The 25,660-nt window shown below is 42.2% G+C and overlaps 1 protein-coding gene across 3 annotated transcripts in view; it reads left to right on the top strand.

Annotated features, from left to right (window-relative positions):
* GC6 (golgin Putative 6) overlaps positions 1-25,660 on the top strand; it is a 69,475-nt gene that overhangs the window by 15,708 nt on the left and 28,107 nt on the right. For all 3 annotated transcript variants that reach the window (XM_087700406.1, XM_087700415.1, XM_087700422.1), the window contains exons 2-4: positions 11,713-11,768; positions 12,157-12,284; positions 12,509-12,561. In XM_087700406.1, coding sequence (XP_087556532.1) covers positions 11,713-11,768; positions 12,157-12,284; positions 12,509-12,561 — 237 coding nt within the window. The remainder of the gene's footprint in view (positions 1-11,712; positions 11,769-12,156; positions 12,285-12,508; positions 12,562-25,660) is intronic.

Below are 25,660 nucleotides of genomic sequence, written 5' to 3' on the forward strand. Positions count from 1 at the left end.
GATAAAGGTATTCACCAGGAGTTTGCTAACATCAACACTCTTCAAGAAAATGGCATTCTTGAACGGAAGAACCGAAGTGTGATCGAGATGGCGCGCACCATGATGGAGCACCGCCAGACACCTCAGTTTCTATGGGCCGAGGCTGTGGCTATTGCAGTTCACATCCTTAACCGATCCCCCACTTCGGCCGTTGATGGGATGACACCTTTTGAGGCTTACTTTGGGACTAAGCCTGATGTTTCTTATTTCAGGGTTTTTGGGTGTGATGCCTATGTTCACATTTCCAAGACTCATCGTGATAAATTTGAAGCAGCTTCCCGAAGACAAGTGTTTGTTGGCTACAGCTCTCAGTCCCAAGGCTATCGTTTGTATGATCCCGTCAAGCGGGATGTGTACACCAGTCGAGATATGCGGTTTGTGGAGGTTCTGGCCATAGCAGCGGGTGAGGAGCATCCCATTCTTGGAGATCCAGGGGAGAGTTGGGCTCCCGAGACAGTTCCTCTGGAGCCAGCGCCAGAGTCTTTAGCTGATGGAGAGCGACGAGGAGAGGTCCTACCTCCTCCTCGTTGAGCCTGTGACACACTCCGAGATTTCGGGAGGATTGAGGGGGTCCCTGAGGAGTGGGGACCACAGGATGGTCTGCGGCGGTCATGGAGGCACCAGGGACATTCTACAGAGCTTGTTTGCTCTAACTATTGTTTGATGACCCGTGTTATGCAGGATCGAGAGCCCACCTCCGTGAAGGAGACTTTACAGTCCGCACCATGGAAGAAAGCTGTGGAAGCCGAGTTGGAGGCTATTGAGAGGAATGACACTTCGTATCTCGTGCCTCGCCCCTCGAATAAGAAGGTGATTGGCGTCAAATGGGTCTTCAAGACCAAGTAGCGATGGTTCTTTGGACAAGCACAAGGCTCACCTTGTTGCTAAAGGTTTTGCACAGCTCCCAGGGATTGATTGTCATGACACTTTTGCCCCCACTGCTCGTATGGCGACTATTCGAGCTGTTCTTGCCTTGGCTGGCCATAGGAGATGGCCTGTCTACCAGTTGGATGTGAAGTCGGCCTTCCTTAATGGTGATTTGAAGGAGGAGATCTATGTAGAGTAACCTCCTGGCTTTGGATCTTCAGATGGGCAAGTCTACAGGTTGAAGAAGGCCTTGTATGGCCTCAAGCAGGCTCCGCGTGCATGGAACGAGAAGATTGATTCGTTCCTTCAGTCACAGTTGGGATATCGGCGCTCTAGGGCCAATCCACAGCTTTATGTACACACTTCTGAGGCTGGTTGTGTGTTTTTTGTGTTGTATGTTGAAGATTTGATTGTCACAGGTGATCATGCACAGAAGGCCAAAGAGACGAAGGCAGCTTTACATCAGGCGTTCGAGATGACGGACTTGGGTCTACTCCACTTCTTCTTGGGCCATGAGATTTATCAGTCTCAGAGGGGGATTTTCATCTCTCAGCAGAGATATGTACAGGAGCTCTTGGTTTCTTTTGCGATGGAGGATTGTTGGACCATTTCTACTCCTATGGATCCGAACTGAAAGGCCACTTCACATTCAGATTCTCCCCTAGTGGATGCTTCCCGCTATCATCAGTTGATTGGATCATTGATTTGGCTCCTCAACACTCGTGTTGATCTTTGTTTTGCTCTTGGTCTCTTGGTGGGGCTCATGAGTGAACCTGAGACGGTGCATTGGCAGGTTGCGAGAGGATACTTTGGTATTTGAGAGAGACCTCTGACTTAGGGATTCATTATCCAGTAGGCACAAGTGATTCCGATCTTGTACTTGCAGGTTGGAGCAACTCGGATTGGGCTGGTGATGTGGACCACAGACGGTCTACTACAGGCTACTGTTTTACCTTGGGTGCAGGTGTTATCTCATGGAGTAGTAAGAAGCAGCCCACGGTAGCCCTTTCGTCTACTGAGGCGGAGTATTGGGCTGCGTCTTCCACCACATGTGAGGTTGTGTGGCTTCGGAGATTGTTGGAGGAGCTTGGCTGCCCCCAGACTCGTCCTACTTTGCTGCAATGTGACAATGAGAGTTGCATTGCCTTGGCACGGAATCCTGTTTTCCATGCCCGGACGAAGCACATAGAGATCCAGTACCACTTCATCAGAGAGAAGCTTCTGGATGAGACCATAGCTGTGCAGTATTGCAAGACGGAGGACAATCTTGCAGATTTGTTTACGAAGGCGCTTCCCCTGGCACTACTTTGGAGACATGCCAAATCCCTCAGTCTTCTGCCCCGTCCAGGCTCTGAGAGGGGGTGTTAGTGATCAGATTCCTTGGCCGTACAGGCGCCTGGTCGGACTGACCAGTCGGACAGCCACGTGGCAGTTCGACTTGTACAGTACCAGTCTGCTGCATTTAATGCAGCCGACCTGCCTTTTCTGGGTGCATGCTTTCTGGCTATTTATAGCCGACATTCTGCACAGTTTTCTACACTTATGTTTGCAGATTACAGGCTAGAGATCGTGCAGACTGTAGCGTACTTCGAGGTGAACAGCAGGTTGCATTGTCGAGGTGGAGACACGCAGTCCCGCATACATATCTGCATATCTTTGTATACAGCACACTTTATACAGCAGATCTTCATCTTCCACTGTCTCTTTCTCTCTCTCCTCTCTGCGTTCACTCTCTCTCTCAGTCTTGGTCCCACGCTTCCGCATCGCTGCACTCTGACAGAGGAGCACCCCATACTTGGAGATCTAGGGGAGAGTTGGACTTTTGAGAGAGTTCCTTTGGAGCTAGAGCCTTTTGATGGAGATTCTTCTTCAGATTTCAAGTCTCCTCTTCCACCGGCTACCCTAGTGGAGATCCCGCTGGTGGATGTACTTGAGTCTTCAGTAGATGGGGAGCGCCGAGGAGAGATTCGGCCTCCTCCTCGTTGGGCCCGTGATACTTCGTGATTTAGGGATCGAGGGGGTCCTTGAGGAGTGGGAACCGCAAGATGGAACGTGGAGGTCACGAAGGCACCAGGCACATTCTTCGGAGCTTGTTTGCTCTAACTATTGTTTATTGTCCCATGTGATATAGGATAGAGAGCCTACATCAGTAAAGGAGGCTTTACAATCTGATCATTGGCGGAAGGCGATGGAAGCCAAGTTGGAGGCTATTGAGCAGAATGGCAATTGGTTCCTTGTGCCTCGTCCCTCTCATAAGAAGGTGATTGGTGTCAAATGGGTCTTCAAGACCAAGTACTATAGTGATGGATCTTTGGACAAGCATAAGGCTCGCCTTGTTGCTAAAGGTTTTGCACAGTGCCCAGGTGTTGACTTCCATGATACTTTTGCCCCTACAGCTCTCATGGTGACTATTCGTGCCGTTCTTGCCTTGGCTGGTCATAGGAGATGGCCTATTTTTCAGTTGGATGTGAAGTCGGCCTTCTTGAATGGTGATTTGAAGGAGGAGATAGATCTATGTAGAGCAGCCTCCTGGCCTTGGTTCCTCAGATGGGCAGGTTTACAGGTTAAAGAAGGCCTTGTATGGTTTAAGCAGGCTCTGCGTGCTTGGAATGAGAAGATTGATTCGTTTCTCCAAGCCAAGTTGGGATATCGACGCTCTAGGGCCGATCCGCAGCTTTATGCGCACACTTCCAACGATGGTTGTGTGTTGTTTGTTTTGTATGTTGATGACTTGATTATTGTAGATGCTCATTCCCAGAAGGTCGAAGAGACAAAGGCAGCCCTACACCAGAAGTTCAATATGACGGATTTAGGACTTCTCCATTTCTTTTTGGACCATGAGATTTATCAGTCTCAGAGAGGGATTTTCATCTCTTAGTAGAGATACATACAGGAGCTCTTGGTGTCTTTTGAGATGGAGGATTGCCGGTCCATTTCTACTCCTATGGATCTGAACTGGAAGGCTACTTTCCATGTAGATTCTCCTCTGACGGACGCTACTCACTACTGTGAGTTGATTGGATTATTGATTTGGCTCCTCAATACACGGGTTGATCTATGTTTTGCTGTAGATCTATTGGCTGGGTTCATAAGTGCACCTTAGTAGGTGCATTGGCAGGTTGCTCAGAGGATATTTCGGTTTCTGAGGGGGAGCTCCGACCTCGGGATTTTCTATCCAGCAGGTGAAGGTGCTTCTGATCTTGTTCTTGCAGGTTGGAGTGATTCAGATTGGGCTGGTGATGTGGATCAAAGGTGGTCTACTATAGGTTATTGTTTGACCTTGGGTGCTGGTGCTATCTATTGGAGTAGCAAGAAGCAGCCCACGATAGCCCTATCTTTGATTGAGGTAGAGTACCGGGCTGCGTCTTCTACCACGAGGCTGTGTGGCTTTGGCGGTTGTTGGAGCTTGGCTTCCCCTAGACTCGTCCTACTATCTTGCGGTGTAACAATGAGAGTTGCATTGCCTTGGTACGGAATCCCGTATTCCATGCGCGGACAAAGCACATAGAGATCTAGTATCACTTCATCAGGGAGAAGCTTCTGGATGCCACCATTGATGTGGAGTCCTGTAAGACTGAAGATAATCTTGCAGATTTGTTTACAAAGGCACTTCCCCAGGCTTTACTTCATCAACATTCCAGATCCCTACATCTACTGCCTTGTCTAGGATTTGAGAGGGGGTGTTGAGAGTCATTTTCTTGCCATGTCAATAGTGCCACGTGGCAGTTTTGCCACATGGCTGCAGCCGGACATCCGATTGCAGTCGGTTGCGTCAAATGCAGCCAACTTGGCTATTTCGGGCATTTTCTTTGGTATTCTTTTCAGCCTTTTTAAGGTTGAGTTTCCAGCAGACTTCAACACTTGTATTGGACAATTCAGCCTGCTGGTGATAGAGACAGCACTCAGGGCTGACAGAGATCGAGGTCCTCAAGGCGGAGACATACAGAGATATTCTCTTTGCACCCGTGTATAATTCTGTATGCTTATACAGCATTCTTCACTGCAGATTTTCTGCGTTTCATTGTCGCTTTCTCTCTCTCTCTTCTCTCTCTATTTACTCTTTGTCACGGTCATTCGCTTCTGCATTGCTTCACTCTAATAGTTTGATGCCTGGGATGCAAAGTGGCATGCTTGGTAATGCATCTGCATCTCCGAATGCTTGTGGAGCTCAAGGAATGACTGTTGGTCATGCAAATGCTTCTTTTGGCGTTGGTCATGATGCAAATGCAGCAAATGCATCCTTTTTGTAATAGTGAGTGTATGCCAACTTTACTCCCAAAGGGGTGATAAAAGATGATGATGAGGGTGGAAAAGGGATGAAGTTTGAGTCCTTCAGTGGTGCACAAGATAGGTTGAAATCTTTGACTTCCATTCAATAGTTTGATGTAGCCTATTTAGGGGTAAACTTCACCAAATCCTCTAAGATTTGGAAGGCAATCACTTTCTTGAAGGGAAATGCATTGTAGTTATGGTCCATGCTCCTTATGCAAGGTAGAGCACCGTAAACATAGGTACAATTCAAGCAAATGTTTGTATCGAATTGGTTGAGTAGTATTTTTGAGGTGGACATTATGATAGCTTGGAATAAGCTAGATGCAAAGGAATGCAAGAACTTGGAGCAATATAATAAGAAGTTTTGGGATACCTTGCCGCCAGTAATTTCTTATCGTCTAGTTCCTCTTCATGAGCAAGTGGAAAAGAATGTATGTGGTTTAATTAAAGAAATTAGGGATTTTTGCATGAAATCCACCATGTCTAGTATGTCTTAGTTCGTAGAGATTGCTACTACAATTGATGTATTGCTTCGTGGGAAAGATTTAGGCTTCCAAAAGAGTGAGGAGAAGCCAAATAAGAAGTTCTCAAAGGTTGAGAAAAGGGGTAGATCTGAAAATCAGCCGGAAAAGAGATCAAAACAACAAAGAAAAGCTGGAACTCACTTGCACAACATAGGAAATTAATGGTTGTAAATAAATGCTTTGTTTGTGAATAGGAGGGTCACATAGCTAAGGATTGTCCAATAGATAGCAAGCTAGAAAATCAGAAAATCAGGGAGATTCGAAGGGTAAGAAGCCCAAACATCAATTGGATTGGTGTTGAATGTTGCTAGTGATTAGCCTAGTGATAATGCTATTGAGTTATGTACATCATGGGAAAAAATCAAAGATCAGAATGCTTTGATATTCTTTGATAATGAAGCACGGGCCAACTTCATCTCTACGGACATTAGACATCAAAGAGGATGAGATGGGAACCATGGGAGAAGTTGGTATGGCATGCAAGAGTTATGCAAAGCTTGTCACATCGCTCATTGGAAAGCTTCATTTGCACATTCAGGGATATGTGGAAAGCGAAGATTTCTTTATTGATCCACTTGAGGTTTGTGTCTTGCTTGGTATGCCTTGGTGCCATCTTATGCATGCAGTGATTGATTCACATGCTAAAGTGATCACTATTCAGCATAAGGGCAAGACCTATAATTTGAATATAAAGTTGAAAGGGAAGTCTATCCCTGTTGTATTGGTTGTGGTCATTTCTAAAGTAATGAAAAATCACTTTTCAGCATACTTGGTTTTTACTAAGGATAAGGTTGATAATGAAAATGTTGGGAACATATCAAGGTTAAAGAAAGATCGGGTTCCCTTTCTAAATATGTATGTTGATTGCTTCTCTCAGTCACTTCTAGGGTATCTACCGCCTGAAAGGCTTGAAGATCATGGCATAGATCTTATCCCTCGAAGTAGTCCACCCTATAGGGTTAGTGCGGCCCAGTAGGATGAAATGATGAGCCATGTGAATGAGCTGTTGGAAAAAGGGATGATTTTGGCCGGTGCTTCACTGTTTTGATCTCGAGTGCGTTTGGTGCAGTAAAATGATGGTTCATGGCATATGTGTATCAACTATCGTGCTTTAAATAAAATCACAATAAAGAATTGGTTTTTGATCTCTCAGATCGATAATGTTATGGATAGATTATAGGGGGCAACCATATTCAGTTGTATAGATTTGAAAAGTGGGTATCATTTACTTAACGCATTAGACCGGAGGATGTACCCAAGACAACTTTCAGGATATATTTTGAGTTATATGAGTTTGTTGTCATGCATTTTAGACTTACTAATGCTCTTGCTACTTCTAATTGGAAGATGGATCACATCTTCAAGTCACATAGGGGATTTATGGGCATCTTCTTTGATGACATGATTATCTATCCTTTTAAAGAATGAGGCAGAGCATAGAAAGCACTTGGGCTTTCTGTTCAATGAGCTGCGTAATCATAGGATGGTTATTAATGGCAAGAAAAGTGAATTCTTTTTGCATGAAATCAACTTTTTGGGGTGCATTGTATTGGCTGATGGTAATCATATAGACCTTGCAAAGGTTGAGGCAATACATTCATGGCCACCTTTGAAGAATGTACACGAGATTTGTAATTTTTTGGGTCTATGCTTCTATTACAAGAAGTATGTATAGTGCTTTGCTAAAATTGCATGTCTAGTGGATGCTTTGCAAAAAAAGAATGCGCCATTTAGATGGACTTCAGATCCTATGCTTGTATTGCCCGATCTAAGGAGTCATTTTGGTTCAATGTGATGCATGTGGTAACAACATTGGGGTGGTTCTAATGCAAGATGGCCAAGTTGTGACTTATGAGAGCCATCTTCTCCACGGTGTAGAGAGGAATTTGCAAGTCTATGAAAAGGAGCTCTTGGCTCTAATTCATGCACTATTTATGTGGAAACATTATTTGCTAGGGGCTAATTTTACAATGTACATGGATCATCAGACGTTGAGATACGTCCTAATGTAGCGAAAGTTATTAGAGAAGCATACGAGATGGGCAAACTTTCTCTCTATGTTTCATTTTCAGATTGTACACATTGATGGTAAAAGAATGTTGTGGCTGATACAGTGTTACGTAAGCCTTAGATTTCAGCTGTCAATATGGTTTATCACACTGAGATGGATGCCATGAAGAATCAACATGCTGCTGGTTTTGGATTTTGCCAATGTGTATGATTAGCTTTGCAATGGCTAGAGGTTTGAGCACTTTGTACTTTGAGATAGATTTCTGATGATGCATGGATGGCTGTGTATCACAAAGCAATTGAGGCCTAGAGTGATTACTAAGAGTCATGCTTCTCCTCGTGTAGGACATAGAGTCATGTTACTTTTGCAAATTTAATAATTATTTATGGCTCAAAAAAACCATCTGAGTGGTCAATCACCCAAGTGATCCTAAGCACTCATTAGCTCGGAACTAGCATTAATTAATTAATTAATCCCAATTCTATAGTGTCACGAGCGACACTAATGGCTAATTAAATGTTATAGGCCAAGTTTTGACACCGGGTACCACCTAGTACTTGTTAAGGCATAACTTACGATAACTGTTGCCAATGTCATCCATTGATCATGAGGGTTATTAAGGTCTCACTATCACTTAATTGACTTGCATTTCACGTGTACCTCACATGTGCACAACTTAATAATGTCAAAGTATTAAAAACGCATGTCCTCATGACACTAGAGGTGGTGTAGTTGCAAATGGCATGCAATAATTAACAGGGAGGAGCAACCAAAGATAGCAAATTTAGAGATGGGCAACATAGTCACAGGGGATGCCATTCAATAAAGCTTGGAATGTTGGAATGGACCATCGAGATTGTTTGGAACATTGAAACGTGGAGGAACAGGGTAAGACGACACGCCACAAAATAAAGGTTCTTGCAGCATTAAGAACGTTAGAAAATAAACATTCCTATATCATTAGAAATGTCATGTTCCTATCGGAAATGGGCAGGTGGTCCTTATTTGTGCTTGTGATGCAATAAATTGGTGAGTTGGACCATTTTCGGTCATTTACATAGGCAAGTGGGATACGTTTTATGATTAAAATGTATAGAATAAAATGGAAATACTAAATGTGACGGCTAAAACATTTAAACATGAAGCTAATTGGTTAAGTGTTTAAATATTAAGCTGAAAACGTTTACAAGGTAAAATCTAAAATGGAAAAACCAAAACTATGTTAAACATAAAAATGAAAAACTTTTTAAACATTATAAACAAAACATAATAAAAACTAAAATGGTTATAAAAGCTAAACTAAATACGCTTAAAATATAAAACTGGAACACTAAAAACGTTTTAAACATTAAAAAAAATGTAAAACCTAAAACATCCAAACATTTTAAAATACGTGTAAAACATTTAAAATATAAAACGTTTTATTACATTCAAACATTTTAAAATACGTGTAAAACATTTAAAATAAAAAACGTTTTATACCTAAGAACTATAAACGTTTTTCAATTTAGATCTAAAATGATTAAACATAAGAATAAAATACTCTTTAAAGATTAAAATTAAAAACGTTTTTCAATATAAAACTAAAATATTTAAACATGAAAGTTAAAAACATTTTAAACATAAAAATCAAGAATGTTTTAAACATAAAAACCAAAATGTTTAAACATAAAGAAAAGAATCATGGAGTGTTTTCGAAACGCAGAACTAAAAGTGTTCTGAACATAGAAATTGGAGTATTGGATTATGTATCGAATGATTTTGGACATAAAAAATAAAATGTCTTAATAATATTGAATGAGTTTGAGTAATTTCTGTGTTTTGTTGTTATGTTTTTAGTATCTAAATTCAAATATTTTATATCTATGTATCACATGTCATTCTTGTTCCCATTTATGTTCTGCTTTTCTGAGGAGCTCGTTCCTGTTCCATGAGTCGTGCTTGTTCCGGTTCCCTGTTCTTGTTCCATTGTGACTATGACTCACAGACATGGCAGAATGGTGGGCTGAAGTTGTGAGCTGAATGGAAGCTCTTTACCAACTGTTGGAAAAATGGAGGGGAGAGAGACAATGAACACAAGACAGTGAGCTGGAGTGGGCAGCAGTCCCACACTCTCAAGATGCAAGTATTGGAATGATAGAATGAAAGTACAATAGGTCTAAAGTAAGTTAGACCTATCCCTAACTTAATTGGAGGTAAACTAACTCTAGAAGTAATGGCACAACTTACTTTAGTTGTGTCTACAACACACACTAAAACATTGGGCATTGCTGCCCAGTTTTGTTCACACCACACTAAAATGTTGGGCACTGCCTAGAATTGACAAATTCTAACAAGGGCAGTGGGCTGGATGTCAAAATACATCAATGTTTGGGGCTCAGAATAATGAAGCACAGGAGTGTATTGCTTGGTGATGGTCTCTAGCAGGAGAAGAGGCAGCTGCTAGCAGGAGTTGATATAATCAGCAGGCGGCAGCAACATTAGATAGAGGGAAATCTGGGCGGCAGTCTACTACCAAAAACAGTCTCTGGGGGTTACCCCAGCAGCAGGTGGAACCTTACAACAGGTTGGCAGCAGCCTTGAGATGATAGTTGACAGCAGCAGGAGCTTGATGACAGCCAACTGATGATGGGTGGCAACAAGTAGGGCAGGGACAGCAATATGAAGAGGGGAAGATGATGGACGAAGATGAGGATGAGGATGGAGATTGGCACAGTCTGAGATAAGGATCAAAGTTAAGAGTGGGAGTCCACATTGAGTATGCTTCTATAGAACACTTTCAGCCAGCAGTCCTATGGAAATGTCTCATGTGTCATGTAAAACACAAAAATGCTTTTTGGGCTGATTTAAGGGGGGGCAGAAAAATGTTAGGAAAATATGATAATTTGAAAGGTTAGTTAAAGAGGGAAGAGCCTGAAAATGTCTGCCACATTGTCCCTTGTAAAACAACACATTAGGTTTAGCTCCTAATAAGATCCCCTCTTGAACATGATGGTACTGGATCTCAGCATACTTCTGCAAGCATGAAGCATAGGATTCTTGGCTATGGTTAGGCAGCTTTGGCTGGCACAACAAAGAATTGTAGGCTTTCTTGGGGAAAGCCTATCTCAGTCAACATTCGCCTCAACGAAACAACATTCTATGTTGCACAATTCTATATTCTACCTCTATAGAAGAAAGAGCAAGCTGCAAGAGTAGGCTATCACTTGTTGCTCCAAGCAATAATGCTTTTACCCAAAGCAAAACAAAAACCTGTAGTGGAAATTTGGTGTCTAGATCACCTACTGATCTAAATCAGTTGAACCTGTAAAAAGGACCACAAAACTTGCAAGTGACTTGTAAATGGGACTCAAGAGGCCTTTGGACCAAAGACCACAAAATGCCAAACGGCCAACTCCTGAATGGAGCTTGATCCTTGATCCTTGGACCAAGATCTTTGCTTATGCACATAAGGATTATGAGTCTAGGTGACTAGGCTGTAATGATGGTAGAAATTTTCCTGTCAAAACAACATTAGTTTAAACGGCCCAAATTGGCTATGTGCAGAGGAGGATGGTGGGCTTTTTTGTTATGTTGTACGTGTTGCCGATTGACTCAGCGTCTGATGCTCTATCCCAAGGAACCAAGATCTTGGTTTATGCATGTAAAGGATGTGTAAGTGTCTAGGTGGTAACCGTGACAGTTTTGTGCGGTGCTGTCCACATGATGATATCTATGGAATTAGTAGAAAAGGCCCAAACAGTTACAATGATTCCCCTAGCAAGCAGATCAAAGGTTCTAATCTTTGGTGATATGAGAAAAAAATCTCTACTTTTCAAGTCATAAATAAAAGTGTGAATGATGAATGCATTTTGACTGTATTATTATTCGAATCTGAATGTTTGTGCAATCAGACCCTGTTCCAACACTGGCTTCTTTTCCGTAACTTAATATGAGACTCTATGGCTATAAGCTTGGAACACTGGTAGATCTTTCTCATCATTTTCTGATTGGTTGCAGGGAGTTGGTGGGCTGGTTTTTGGTAATTCTAATCAAGCATCCAAAGATGATGATGGGTAAGAGCCAAGCTGATTTTCTTAAGCGCTACTAACACTTAACACTTTTTCATGATAAACAAGAATTGAGATCCTCTTTTAATGCTTTGACATGGGAATGATGTTCAATATTCGTTGCTGTGATTTTTCTGTTAGTGAGCTTAGCAATTGGTTACGGAAGACAGTGTAAATGGTTTTTTGGCTGGATACCTGAGTATTAATTTGTATGTGAGCTGGATTTCATATGTTATAAAGGGAGGTAATCTACATGTATTGTAGGTTTAAATGCCCTTGGAAGTTTTAGTGCTAGTCATTGTTGATGGTACTTTTCTTGACCTGAAGCAAACTCTGTTCTTAATAGAAAAGTATCTGGTTGACATGAGATGGGCAATTTGAATGAATTCCACAGGGGTGTTGAGCAACTTTTGGAACGAATAAGCAATGGGGTTCTTGCGGAAGACCGACATCAAGCAATGGCAGAGCTTCAAGACTTGGTAGCAGAAAATTTATCGGCCAAGTTAGCTTTTGGAGCTATTGGTAATGCCTGGGCTTTGAGCGCATTTTGATCCATTTTTTCCCATCTAAGGGGAATCTATGCACATACATAGCAGCTTTTAAGCATTATCCAGGCATGCATTTTTCAGTTTGATGACTGATTTCTGTGTGTCTTTTAATTTTGCTATTAGCAACCTTTGAGGGCTATATTTTTAAAAGGCATGATATTGTCAATGATGTCGGACTGTTTTTAATTGGTTTTACAGGACTACCAGTAATTCTTTCTGTTTTGCGAGAGGAGCGGAATGATTTAGACCTGGTTGGCAGACATTTGAAACTTTGAAGTCAGGTTTTTGTTTGTGTGTCTGAAACTGTCCTTGAGGCATGGTTTTGGTTAGTTAAATAGCTTTTTACATCTGGTTGTAGTTTGCTATATCTCATTGTGCTTGACATAGCCCACCCATCATTGATGACTTAGGATGGAGCATTTCTATATTGAGTAATAAAAACTCTGGCTGTTTTGACTAGCTGTTTTGACAACTTGCTTGATGACAAAGAAAATAGAGATGGTAAGCCCCTTCTTGATATTCCATTAGATTTTATGGTACATGCACTGCACTATATTTATGAGCTCATGCTCATTCTAGTCTAGAGCATACTAGTGTTTTACAAATGACTTGAAGAGAAGTAACACTTCTGAATCTCTTATCGGAAAAAGGTGATACTTCTGAAATAATTGAGGAACAAAGTAGGTATTTATTTATTCAGGAAATGAAGTGAACTAGTACAGCAAGGATCACATACCGATGAGAACTAGAGGATGATCAATCCTTAAGGAAGTACGGATGCTGCAAGCATATATGCCACAGGGAGCATAAAAAGAATACGCAAGAACTATGTAGGAATACATGTCCCATTATGAGTCTTACAGCAGGGTCAAACGGATACAACATGGAAAGCATCCAAGGCTGCACATGATGAGTCTTGCACCTCAAGAGTCAACCATCTTGTCAAACATGGCTGAGTACAAGCTAAATCATTAACTCCTCTACCTTGTAAAAATCTTAATCAAAAGCATCACTGCATCCCCTTCTAAACCTGTAATCGCCCTCTCTGCAAAAAAAGTGGTGAAGGCTCTCAATCACTATTGACAAGTTGGAACCTCTGCCAGCAAGGAGCTTAGGGACTGGCATGAAACTCCAGTATTTTTTCAAGTCGAAACCTCCTCTAGCTAGGAGCTCAGGGACTGGAAAATATATGTATGGATACCAATACATGGTTATTAAACACTTGCAAACTTACTAGATGTGGAGAAGATATCACAGGGAAACATTTGTTGAAGCACCAGCAACCAGATAAAGCTGCTTTATCTCGATGTAGTCCTAACAGTTAATATGACAAAAGCACAAGCTGAAAATAAAGGTACAAGAAAGATGGCACCTGTAATCAAATGTGCAATGAAGTAATTGTTGTAGATGAAGTGGCTTTTAGGTGCAGGATGCAACTTGGAAGTCTAGGATAGGGACATGGTACAAAATGGAGGTCATGGATGAGGAAAAGATTATGTCATTTGGTGACTTAAAACCATGTGTAGAGTGCCTTTTAGGAGGAAATTCATGTTCCTTATTGCTAGTACCAATCTTATGTGACATCTATTACAGTTTGCCCCTTCTTCTATGTTGTTTTCGGCAAGTAAAACTTTAATGTGTTTGCTGCTAGAGGTGATCATAATCTCACCTCCTTCAAAAGGATGGTGACTTCCTAGCAATGAAACCATGAAACCGGCCTTTGGTAACCTAGGGCTAGAGGGCAATAAAATCACATTTCAGCAAATATTTAAATCAGCATAAGTATACTCAAAGTAAAATCCACACACAATTGGAGCTAGAGTGCTCTTATAGTGCATATGACACTATTTAATTAGCATAAGTATATCCAAAGTAAAATCTATGCACACTTGAAGCTAGAGTGCTCCTACACTGCACATGACACTTGTTGGCCCCAAAGCTTGGTGACCCTTATGGTATTTCTATAGATTACTAATGAATGCTTTGAATTTGTTGCAAGTAGATCTATTTTCTATAATTTCTCATGAGATAACTAACTCACAAGTGCACAATGACTTCATTGTTGAGCTAAAAATGCATAAGCTTGACTTAAATAGCCCCCAAACACGCTTAATTAATAAAGAAATCTTATTATTTTAAAAAGAGATGCGATCCTAGAGAGTTATTTTGTCCCATATACCAAACCCTAATTTGGGTGTCCCAAACTTTCTATAAATAGGCATGTAGTCCATCACTTTCCATTAATCTTGTTTTTGTAGGTTTTAGGAGCCGTATCTATGATGTCCACACCCCGTTCGCAGAGGACATTGCGGTCAAACCTTTTCCTTGCTATACGCTATCATCTGGCGCTTGATTCCAAACTTCACTTCTATCTGTGAGTTATCGCCTACATCTAGGAATTGTTGCTTGGTACAATAGAGTTGTCGCCCTATACTTAGAACATTGTATTTGCTGTTGATGCCATCATCTAGAGCTATCGCCATCAGTCTGACACCGTCGTCGTCATCCAATTCCTGCGTTTGTTGAGTTTCTCTCTCTTCTTGCTGTCGTCTACACTTGCTGCACAATCATCTATCATTTTCACGTGTTGCCTAGTTTCTCTCTTTGCATTTTTTGTCTCTCTCTCCTCAGAGTCTATCTACATGAGATCCAGCCTCTTTGGCTACATTTGCTGGTATTCGATGCGTAGAGGTTGCCTTGCTGCGTTTTGGTATGCGTTTCGGAGTACAATACGCTCATAACCTTTGGTTTCATATGCCTTTGCAGGATTTGGTAGGCCATTGGACAGCCGTTTGAGCATTCTTTGTTCGATGCCTTTTCCTCTCTAGGGTGATTACCCAGACTCCCTTGGTAAGCTAACCATCACCTCTATAGTCTTGGTGAGCCATTGGGCAAACATTGTGCACCCTTTGTTCGATGCCCTGGCTACTTTGGGGTGGGACGCCTTGGGCAAACGTGGGCCTTCCTTTCTAGCCGTGTTTTGGGCCTAAGAAGAGATGTTGAGCTAAGAAATGCATAACATGCTAATTAACCTCTTAAACATCCCCGAAACATGCTTATTTAATGAAAAACGCAAAAATGATGTGCAGTTCGAGAGAGGGTCCATCCACATCTATAAATAGACAAGCTGCCCCCATTCAATCTTCATCCTCTTGTGCAGGTTTCTCTCTCTACTATGCAGATTTTAGCCATGAGCTACCTACCATGTGTTGTCTAGCCATCACCAACTGCAACCCATCACTATCTAGCCTTAGGTGGCCTGTTTTCAATCATCACCCTGTTGTTTGGAGGTCTACATCTGTTGTATCATCATAGCACTAATCAGCCTGCGTTTTTGGCACTTGGTGCCAGGTGATAGACTGATGCCATCTCTCCCACTATGTGAGTGCTATAGTACTTGCATTTTTGCTGTTCAGCAAGCCGCCTACATCAGCAAACACCTCTCCTATTGTTGCCTAACAATTCTTTACATCGGGTGATTAGTTTTCAGCCCTTTGGTGGTATAGTGTTGCAGTTACCAAATTTCAGCCTTCGACTACTGTGTTTTGGTGACCAGCCTGCTGCCCTTCATTATTCTGCACTCTCTCATCTTTGATTGGTGGTTACAGTACTTGGGATCCATCTTTGGTGGACGTCACTCTCCGGCACTACTGCTCTAGTGACACTACTATTTTGCCCTTGTCATACATTTTCTATATCATTGTATTTATGTTGTGGTCGTACATTTTTTGCTTCCTCAGTGCAAACCTTAGCAGCTACACCATAGTTTTCTTCACAAAACTGTGATATTCTTGACCCTATTGAAGTCCTTTCCCGAGGTTGAGTTTTGAGACTGCCTCTGATGTTGCCAACATAGGAGCCCTCTCTCGAGGCTGTGTTTGGTCACCATGCCCACTATCCTAGTGAAATTGTTTTCGTCATTGCTCTTCTAGCTCAGGTGCTTCTACTTCAAGCTACCTATCCATTTAGATTGTTCTTCTTCTTGTCATGGTGGTATGTAGGTATGCTATCTTGATGGTCATGCCTTCTAGGATTGGAGCGTTCTTGCAAGGTTGAGTTTTGGGCATGCCTACATCATTTGGCCAGCATAGGAGCAACCCTCTCCTAAGACTGAATTTGGGCACGTCCCAACTACCATGGTGGCTGATTCTGCCTTCTAGCTCTTCTAGCTAAGCAGTTTCAGCCTTCAGGTCTTCCTTCGTTTTCTTCATTATGCTACTCTAGGATCTTCTTCATCAAGTACTTGGCATCTTAAGCTAGCATCAACTCCTCCTTCAACATTGACATCCATGGTTTAAGAGGGGGTTAGCTTCAGCACTTGGGCAAGTGGATAATTCATCTATAAGGGCACTATAAGAGACACTATTGCATGAGCATGTTCCTTATTGCATTATCTATCCCATTATGACAGTGTGTATATGTTGTGCATTGGGAACTGATGAAAACCTATGAGAGTAGGCATCAATTCAAATGAAAGCCCATGCATTATGTAGCATGATCCCTTTAACTTGATCTAAGATAGCATCGTGAGCTTCCATTTGTGCACCTAAAATCCCAAGCAGCTAACCCAAATCCTTACATTAGTTACTCTCATCTACCCCTTTAGCTCCTCGTACTTCTCCATTGACTCCCTTGGTTGTGGTGTGTACTTTGGTTTCACTTTTGTATGATCTAATGAACTAGATCACAAAAAAAAACCCACCAAAACAAAAGTCTAAGTCTCCTAGAAGTGTTCATTGCCTTTGTGATTGTGGCAGGTCCTTGGACAGTTTTGTGTGGCCCAATGCCTTGGTATTTCTGGGATGGGACCTTTTGGGTTGGGAGTTGAACCCTTTCATCTCTTCGACCACCTTTTTGGGCTTGAGAGCAGGTCTTAAGCTACAAGAAATTACCACTTTATTAATTGGCATTTTTTTGGCTCTTGAAACATTCACAAAAATAATTAGATCAAGAAATACAAGACTCAAGAATATTCAGTATGACATCTGGCTTAGAAAGTTCTATGAAAGGGGACCTAGTGTGTGCTGCTACTTTCATATCCCTGTATCCCTTGTCCCCACTTTGCTTCACCAGCTCTTCAACTTCCTTGTTGCTTCACATGCTGTCGCTAGCCATTGCATGAGTTGTGCTGGGCAGGTCCTTAAGTGGTTAAGATTCTGCATGAGAACAATGAATTATTAAGCTGTCAGTTGGACACATTTAGTTAATTCAAGATAAATGAACCTTAATATGAAAGTTCTGTTTAATTCATTCAATTTGGCCATAGGCCAAAGTTTTGGACGGGGACACTTGAATTTCAAAAAGAAAAGTTTAAACAATTTGTTTATACTGTCTGAAACCTTAATTATTTAACCAGAAAGTAGCAAAACATAGGAAAAGTAGCAAAAATGCACAGACTTTATCTGGCAGATTGTGGATGCCACCAAATCATTCATCACCTTTCACTCCAAATTGTGCTTTCCTTGGTGCTGGTCAAGCTGTTCTAAGGGCCAGTGAAGGTTGTCCAAGTGCTCGCAATGCTGTTTTAAGGCTGGAAATGGATGTTTTTGGCCGGCTTATGGCAATTTGGGACTTAGCAATGGCTGATGTGGGTCCATAGTAGATATTCTCATACATGGGTTCTAGGCTTGGCTAGTAAGAGCAGTTAAAGGCAGGTACTTGAGCATTGTAGATCCATTGAGCAGTTTGTATGGAATTGGCATGATGAAGGCTGATTTGCATATCTTGAGAGCAAAGATCTCCAAGCAGTTCTACCAACATTTCAGTATGATGAAGAAATACTACAAGAGGCACCTTGCTTTGGGTCCTGTCTTTCTTTGTGTCTATCCTCAATTGCACTGCAATGTACCAAAGTAAAACAAACTGCACTAGAATTTTCCAAAAGGCATCGTAGTGTAAACAACATTGGCCACTTTTTTCTTAACCACTTGCTGAGAATTTTCAGCTAGCATAAATATAATATAAAACTCAATAAAGAATCCAAAACTGTTATAAAAAATTCATAGAATGCAGTTTCATGAGCATATCTCAACTGTTCTAGCCAAACAACTATAGCAAAGCATAAATTGAACATAAACCATGGCTGAACTATCAATGGCATTCATAAAACATGCTGCTGTCCACAAAACCAGTTGAATAGCATTGAGAACTAATGATTATCCATTGAAAACCAGCAACTGATAATCAGTTGTTTCCTATGCGAAAATGTCTGCTATAGGAGTCATATGATGTGTTGCTCCACTGTCCACAATCCAAATAGGAGTTGAAGTGCTCGGCTGTGACAAGTGGGCCTCTGCGATAACCTCGTCGCAACTCAGAGGTGTGGACGAGACTTGCATTTGATGGCTCTATGGAGACGATGTGGGCCTCTGTAGACCAATCAGACAAGCCCTGTGGAGTTGAGAATGTTGTCGACTAAGATGGTTGAGCAATGGCAGCATGGGTCTGATATTTAAACTGCCCCTTGCCATCACCTTGCCTCCCTTGCTGGGGATTTCCCGATTGAGGGGCGGGGGTTTGAGACTTAGATTTGATCCACACTCGTCATCAAAATGACCAACCTTTTGGCAATGTTGACAATACCCATTCTTTTTAGGTACATTCTGCCACCCTTGTTTGAGTTGTGATTGGGAGTTTCCTTGTGATTCCTCGGATTGAGTTTGTTTTTGATTTTGAGTGGAGGTTTGATTTTGTTTGCCCTTGTTGCCCCTTTTGAGAATGAGCAACAAGAGCCCCCTCTCAGAAAGAGTTCATATGAAATTGATCAAACAACCGTGCATAACGCAGTAGTTGACACTCAAATTCATAGAAAGTAGGCATGGTAGGCTTTGAAACTATATTTTCCACGAAATTGAAGTATTTCTTGGGAAGTTTGTTCAGAAACAATGTGACTTGATTGTCAGAGGACTTCAGAGTCCCCGTAGTAGAGAATTCGGCAAGAAGTTGCCAATACTCAGTCAACTTGACTTTTAAGTCATCTCGGTTAGTGATCTTAAAAAGTTGGAGCTCATGGTCGAGATTTATAGGACGTGTCCTATCTTGAGCCACATAGTGGTCAGTCAAATGTGCCCATCGTTCTGACTCTAAGTCAAAATGCTGAAGCTGAGAGTGAAATTAGGCAATAAGCCCAACATCAGCTCAACAATAGCGGAGACATTCCTAGCCTTTCATGAGCGGACAACCTCATATGGAACAAGTGTGGGATCGGGTTGGGGTTCCAACCCCTGCAAAAGATCCCATAGGTTTTGGGAGTCAAGGACATGTCTCATCAAGTTCGACCAAGTGATAAAGTTTGACCTATTAAAACGAGTCTTATCGTTGAAAGCATGCTTGGCAGAAGATGAGCTGGAACCATGAGGTGTTGGGAAAGTGGGATAAGATGGAGGTGGTGGGTAAGATGGTGGTGGTGGGTGTGTCTGATAGGAAGAATGAAGAGGAAAAGGTGGATAGGTAGAAATAGGCTGGGAGTGTCTAATGAGTACCGATTGATGCAGAGGCATTGGAACATAAATGTTTCTGTAAGGTGCCGATGGAGGTGGAGGCATTGGGACATGAAATCCCTGTCCAAAGCTTAGCTAGGGCATAGTAGAATGACCAAGAGGTCCACTAGGTAATGCTATAAAACCAATCTGAGGTACCAATTGATCCACACTCGGGAGAGACTGGAGGGGATACCCAGGCTGCAATGATCCCAAAAGTGTGTGAGAAGTAGGTGAAACACCACTCGATGGAGGAAAGGATGAGGTCCTAAAGGCGGTACCTATGTTTCCATAACCCCTCGGTGCGGTGTGATGTGCAACATGAGGTGTTTGATAGGGGAATGTAAATGGTGTGAAGGGAAGTGGAAAAGCAGCGGAAGAATGTGGTGGGATGGGTGGGTTTTGAATTTGTGGTGTGAAAGATGCAGGTGCATTTTGTTCATTTTTACCATGTAATGATTGAAAATGAAATGATGATGATGATGATGCACCGTGCAATGTAGAAATAGAAACACCAAATTCATTCTGATTTTGAGAAGAAAATTGAAAAGAAGAAAGGGTAGAAGAAGAGGTACCTGGCTTTTTCTTATAATCCCCACGTGTATTAACATACAAGAATTGGTCCTCAAGAGAACCTTTTCCGTAGTCAACAGATTGTACTCTATCTTCCTCATGATTTCTACCAGTATATTGCAAAGCAGAAGGTGTAAAAGATAAAGGAACAAAAGATGAATCAAAAGTACCTTGCACCGGAGTGAACGGAAGAGGATGAAAGAATGGAACATACTTCGGATCTCTTTCTCCAACAAGGGGGCCCATCCCTGAGGGAGGCATCGATGGTCATGCAATATCATCAGATTTATGTGCAGCATCTGAAGAGAGAAATGCATGCATACCTTGTCTAAAGTCCATGATCACATGATATTCTTCAGTGGAAAGCTTGTATAGCCTTTTTTCCGTGTTGTCAGAAGTGTCTTCCACCATGTCGGAACGTTGTGGAGCAAGCTGTTCTACCCACTCTCGCTCGGTTCTCGGCATAGGTTGTTCTAGAGGCTGAATTGGTGTTGATGTATTCGAAGTCATTTGAACCTATTGTTATTTTTGCTTCTTGCGGAGAGCTTTCAGATCAAAGGCCTAGGTTTCTTAGAGAGTACCAAGCTCTAATACCATGTAAAGAAATACTCTGACACAAAAACACAAATAAAAATCGTATGAAAAAGCACAGACTGATAAAAGAACACAGTTAGGATTAGGGCTACTCAAAGACAATGAACACAGAAAATAACTGAAGTGATATAACTACTGAATATACAATGCTCATGTAGCAAATACACTATGTTGTGAATGAATATTAAACCTCGAACTCTTGTATCTCAAGGATCAGGGCAGGGCCAACTAGTGGGGCTCCTCTATCTTCTTCTTGTGAAATATAATTAGCAATCCCATCAATGTACAGACCAAATAATGTCAGAGAAGGGGAGACGTCCCTACTTCACCCCAATGGTGGAGTAAATAGGTGTTGAAAGGCCCTTAGGTGTTCGTGCTTTTCCCACAACCCTCTCATACAATGTCAAAATACCCCAATTGAGCTCTTTGGTACTCCCATCTATGTATCAACTTGTCTCTTAGTGTTGTGTCAAAGGCTTTGCGGAAGTCCACAAAGTAGCAGTAGGTCCATTGGCCATGGGCCCTTCCCTCCTCAATGATCGCTTTGAGTGTGAAGATGTGATCTAATGTGGAGAAGCCTCTCCTAAAGCCAATCTATCCCTATGCTCTAAGACCCCACATCTCTACCCACTTGCTTAACTCATGCCCAAGGACAGAAGCATATAACTTAGCCATTGTATGCCCAACCATGATAATTTGATAGTTATTGGGTAAAGTACGGTCCCTTGACTTGAGGATAGGCACAATAGTGTTCGTGCTCCAGCTCTTTGGTAGGCCTTCACACATGGCTCTGTTAAACATGTGAGCTAGGAATCTTGCCGCCAAATCTCTAGCATGGATCAGGTGCTCAGCTACTAATCCATCATGATTTTGTGCCTTTCTTGTGCTAAGTCTATCAATGACCTCTCGGACCCTACTTTCTATAAAGAAAGTGGTGGTCTTTGGACAAGGCTTAGGTGGGTCAGGAAGAGGTGGTTGACCCTCCACAGTATAAAGACTAGCTGCATACTTCTCCCATGTAGCGGTTGATGTAACAGGTGTGGTCAGGCAATGCTCTCTAAAAAGCCTCCAAGTCTCTCTAGAATCTTAGCTCAAGAATAGTTGATATAGGTCTCACTCCAACTAGGCCAAGAATTTTCTCTTCTTTTGTTGTGTGAGGTGTCTAAAGAGTATTTGTGCTGATTGTAGGTAGTGGACCACTGTGCTCTCGCCCTGCTCTAGTCTCACGGCACTCATCATCATACCAGCTGTTTTGGGGTGTCACCCTGGTGGAGGCTCTCTGTGCGGGTCGTGAGTGTGGGAAGGCTACACCTACAACGATGTGTAGGGCCCCACTGAACTGCTGAGTCAGCTCCTGCAATGGAACGTCGGGGTTTGCATCATGTAATAATCTAAGGATCTTTGCCTCTCATAGATATCCTTTGTCTCTCTGGAAAAGAAGTATCTTGAGGGTCTATGAGCTGCATGATGGGTTTGCGTGTTAGTGAATTAGAGGTCAATGGTGAATGATAGGTAGGCATGATCCACTACAACTCGAGAAGGTGTGGTGATATTGAGAGGTCCTGGATGTGAGATATTACCATCAGTGGAGCAAGTATATAGTCTATTGTGCTGGCACCGTGTCGGTGAGGATAACATGTTAAGGCACCGGATAGGGGGTATCTAGCCAGGCCATTGAGAATGGCCAACCTGTGTGTTGTGCCCATCTCCACAAGGTATCTCCTATATTCGGTGACTTCCCCCATATCATGAGATGTCCTCTCTAGTTGTAGCCATGACACATCTTGCTCCTGTAGCATCTCCTCAGATGCATAAAAGAAAGACACTTGATGGGAAGTTGTCTTGGGATTAAAGTCTTCTAGCAAGAGAACATCTCCCTCCTTAGAGAACTCCCAAATATCCTCATTCAAAGCCGCATATGGTGATTGCCCCTGGGATGGGGCGTATCAAGACGTCATAGGGGGGAAATAGCATATGGCAATATACAAAGTGTGTTGCCCACCATGCACTCTCACCCACATGTATCTAGCTTTCTTATCTCTGCGGACTACGAGTATCATTGTTGTAGCTCCTCCTTGAATAACACTGCCACTCCTCTCGACCTGCGATTACGGTGGCGTGTGCGTATCTCCTTCTTGCAAGCTGACTCCCATCTATAGCTTGTCACTTGTGGAAGTGTAGTATGTGGTTCTTGATGTGTCTCTAAGTAGAACACTATATCTCTCTCTCTGAATGTCTCCTCAAAAGCTCCCACATCTTGTCGGAGGGCTCCATTATAGTTTCGAATTGCCACTACAAGGTTGGTCCCATAGGTCTCACCCACATGTATCTAGCTTACTTATCTCTGCAGACTACGTGTATCATTTGTTGTAGCTCCTCCTTGAATAACACTGCCACTCCTCTCGACCTGTGATTACGGTGGTCTGTGCATGTCTCCTTCTTGCAAGCTGACTCCCATCTATAGCCTGTCAGCTGTGGAAGTGTAGCATGTGGTTCCTAGTGTGTCTCTAAGTAGAACACTATATCTCTCTTTGTGAATGTCTCCTAAAAAACTCCCACATCTAGTCGGAGGGCTCCATTATAGTTCCGAACTGCCATTGCAAGGCTGGTCCCATAGGTCTCACACCGTCATTTGTGGCGTCTCTCCATGACTACCGACTCTCCCTCCTTTGTAGAAGGCGAGTTTGCCCTTCTCCCTAGCTGCCTTAATTTTTGGCATGCACTCCCTCATGTGGGCTAGTTGGGTTAGTGTGAGGTCGTCACTCACGAATACACCACTCCCCTTCAATGTACGGTGTTGAGCTAGGAAGTCTCTTCTAGCCTCCATGGTGGGGAAGTGGAGAATGAGTGCATGCTCTTTTGAGAGAGAGAAAGTGAAAGATAGATTGATAATGATAGATGAGATATATGTGTTAAGAATACAAGAGATAGGGCCTAAATATGTAGGCTAAGGTATCCACTTACACCTTTGACCTTTATGTAATGCTAAGTGGTGTAAAATGTGTTCACACCTAAACACGCACTTTTACACACTAATATGTGTTCACACGCAAAGCTAAATAGCAATCATGGTTTCAAACATGCACTTTTACACACAATAGTGTGTGTTCACACACAAGGCTAAATAGCAGCCACGGTTTTATGGATTTGTGCTTCTTTCATTAAGCTATTAAGAAATACAACATTTTTATTGTCGTCATTGAGATGACTATTGAGAGTGGTCAATTGTTGGTAAATAAGACTTAAATGATTGAGATACTGCTTAAGAGTCTCTAAAGGATTGTAGGAGATACTAAAAATTTTCATTTTGAAAAATATTTTGGAATTATTAATCTCTCTCCCAAATCTGACTTGAAGGCCATCCCATACCTCTTTTGCTATTTTTGTGAGATCAAGGTGATGAATTAGGTTGTTAGAAAGACCGAGTTCAATGATAGCGAGTGCGCTCTTGTTCTTCTCGAGCCATTCCTAATGAAGTTATGGGTTGCTTCGAATGTGCTCTGGCTCGTTAGTGTATACGACCCTCCATGCATCTTCTTGCATAAATATGACCTGAATCTTTGTCTACTAGATGGTGAACTTGATATGCTCGAGAATTTTTCAATTATGATACCATATATTGGGATCGTGATGGTAGATGCCACGGAGAGAGCTCATATTGAAAAGGGGCCAAATCTTGATGAAGAAATTTGAAGAAAGTGGACTTAAATTTGAAAACCCCCAAATTTTGGTTAAGAAATTTGAGAAATTTCAATAGAAACCGAAATGTCCCAATCTTCATGTGAATTGCCCCTTTAAGAAATAATTAAACCTTTATTGTTAAAGGTTGAGGAGAAAAGAAAAAAATTTAATGTAGTTTGTCCTAGGTGTATGGTCATCGATTGAATGGGCTAGAGCATGACGTGACAACTAGTGCAAGTTGATGCTGACATGGCGTCCAAGCAGCAAGCGACAAGTGTAGGGCAAGTGAAGGGGCTAAGCATAGGAAGGTGTATGTGTCTGCTGAGGAGTGTGAATCCAAATGTGTGCACAGCAAGGTTGGAAGGGGCCAGGTGTCCAGGTAGCACACTCACCAAGCAACACGTGACTTGCGTCAGTCACAGGGATAGACAGTTCTCACTAGGCAATGCATCCAAAGTTGAAGCTTTCGGTAGGGATGCAAACGGCAACTTAGACAAGCAAGATAGTTAGCACAAGGGGCCACATAAGCTTTTTCTTCTTCTTCTTCTTCAACTAGGCAGACTTCTCCTTCTTTTCTTCTTCTTCAAGCTTCAGCTTCTTCCTTAGTTGTTGCTACTGCTATATTATGAACAGCAAGTCATAGGGTATGCACAAAGGTGGTTGTGTCACTAGGACCGATCCGATGGATTGCTTTGATACCACTGTTGGGTATGGAGTTCCCATGTGATAGTAGGCTATGGTGGATGAAACTCCTTATAGAGAGAGAGAGAGAGAGAATGATAGATGAGATATGTGTGTTAAGAGCACAAGTAATAGGGCTTGAATATATAGGTTGAGGTATCCACCTACACCTTTGACCCTTATTTAATGTTAACTGGTGTAAAAGGTGTTAACACCTAAACATGCACTTTTACTCACAATAATGTGTGCTCACACGCGAGGCTAAATAAAGCTAGTAATACTCGGATACATTGGGCCTTGCACACCATGCATTGGTTGTTGCATATCATGAGTTGTGCCATAC

The sequence above is a fragment of the Lygodium microphyllum genome, chromosome 2 (assembly GCF_053477565.2).
Source record: "Lygodium microphyllum isolate KBCC chromosome 2, Lygodium_microphyllum_v1.1.10, whole genome shotgun sequence".
In the NCBI taxonomy this organism is placed as follows: domain Eukaryota; kingdom Viridiplantae; phylum Streptophyta; class Polypodiopsida; order Schizaeales; family Lygodiaceae; genus Lygodium; species Lygodium microphyllum.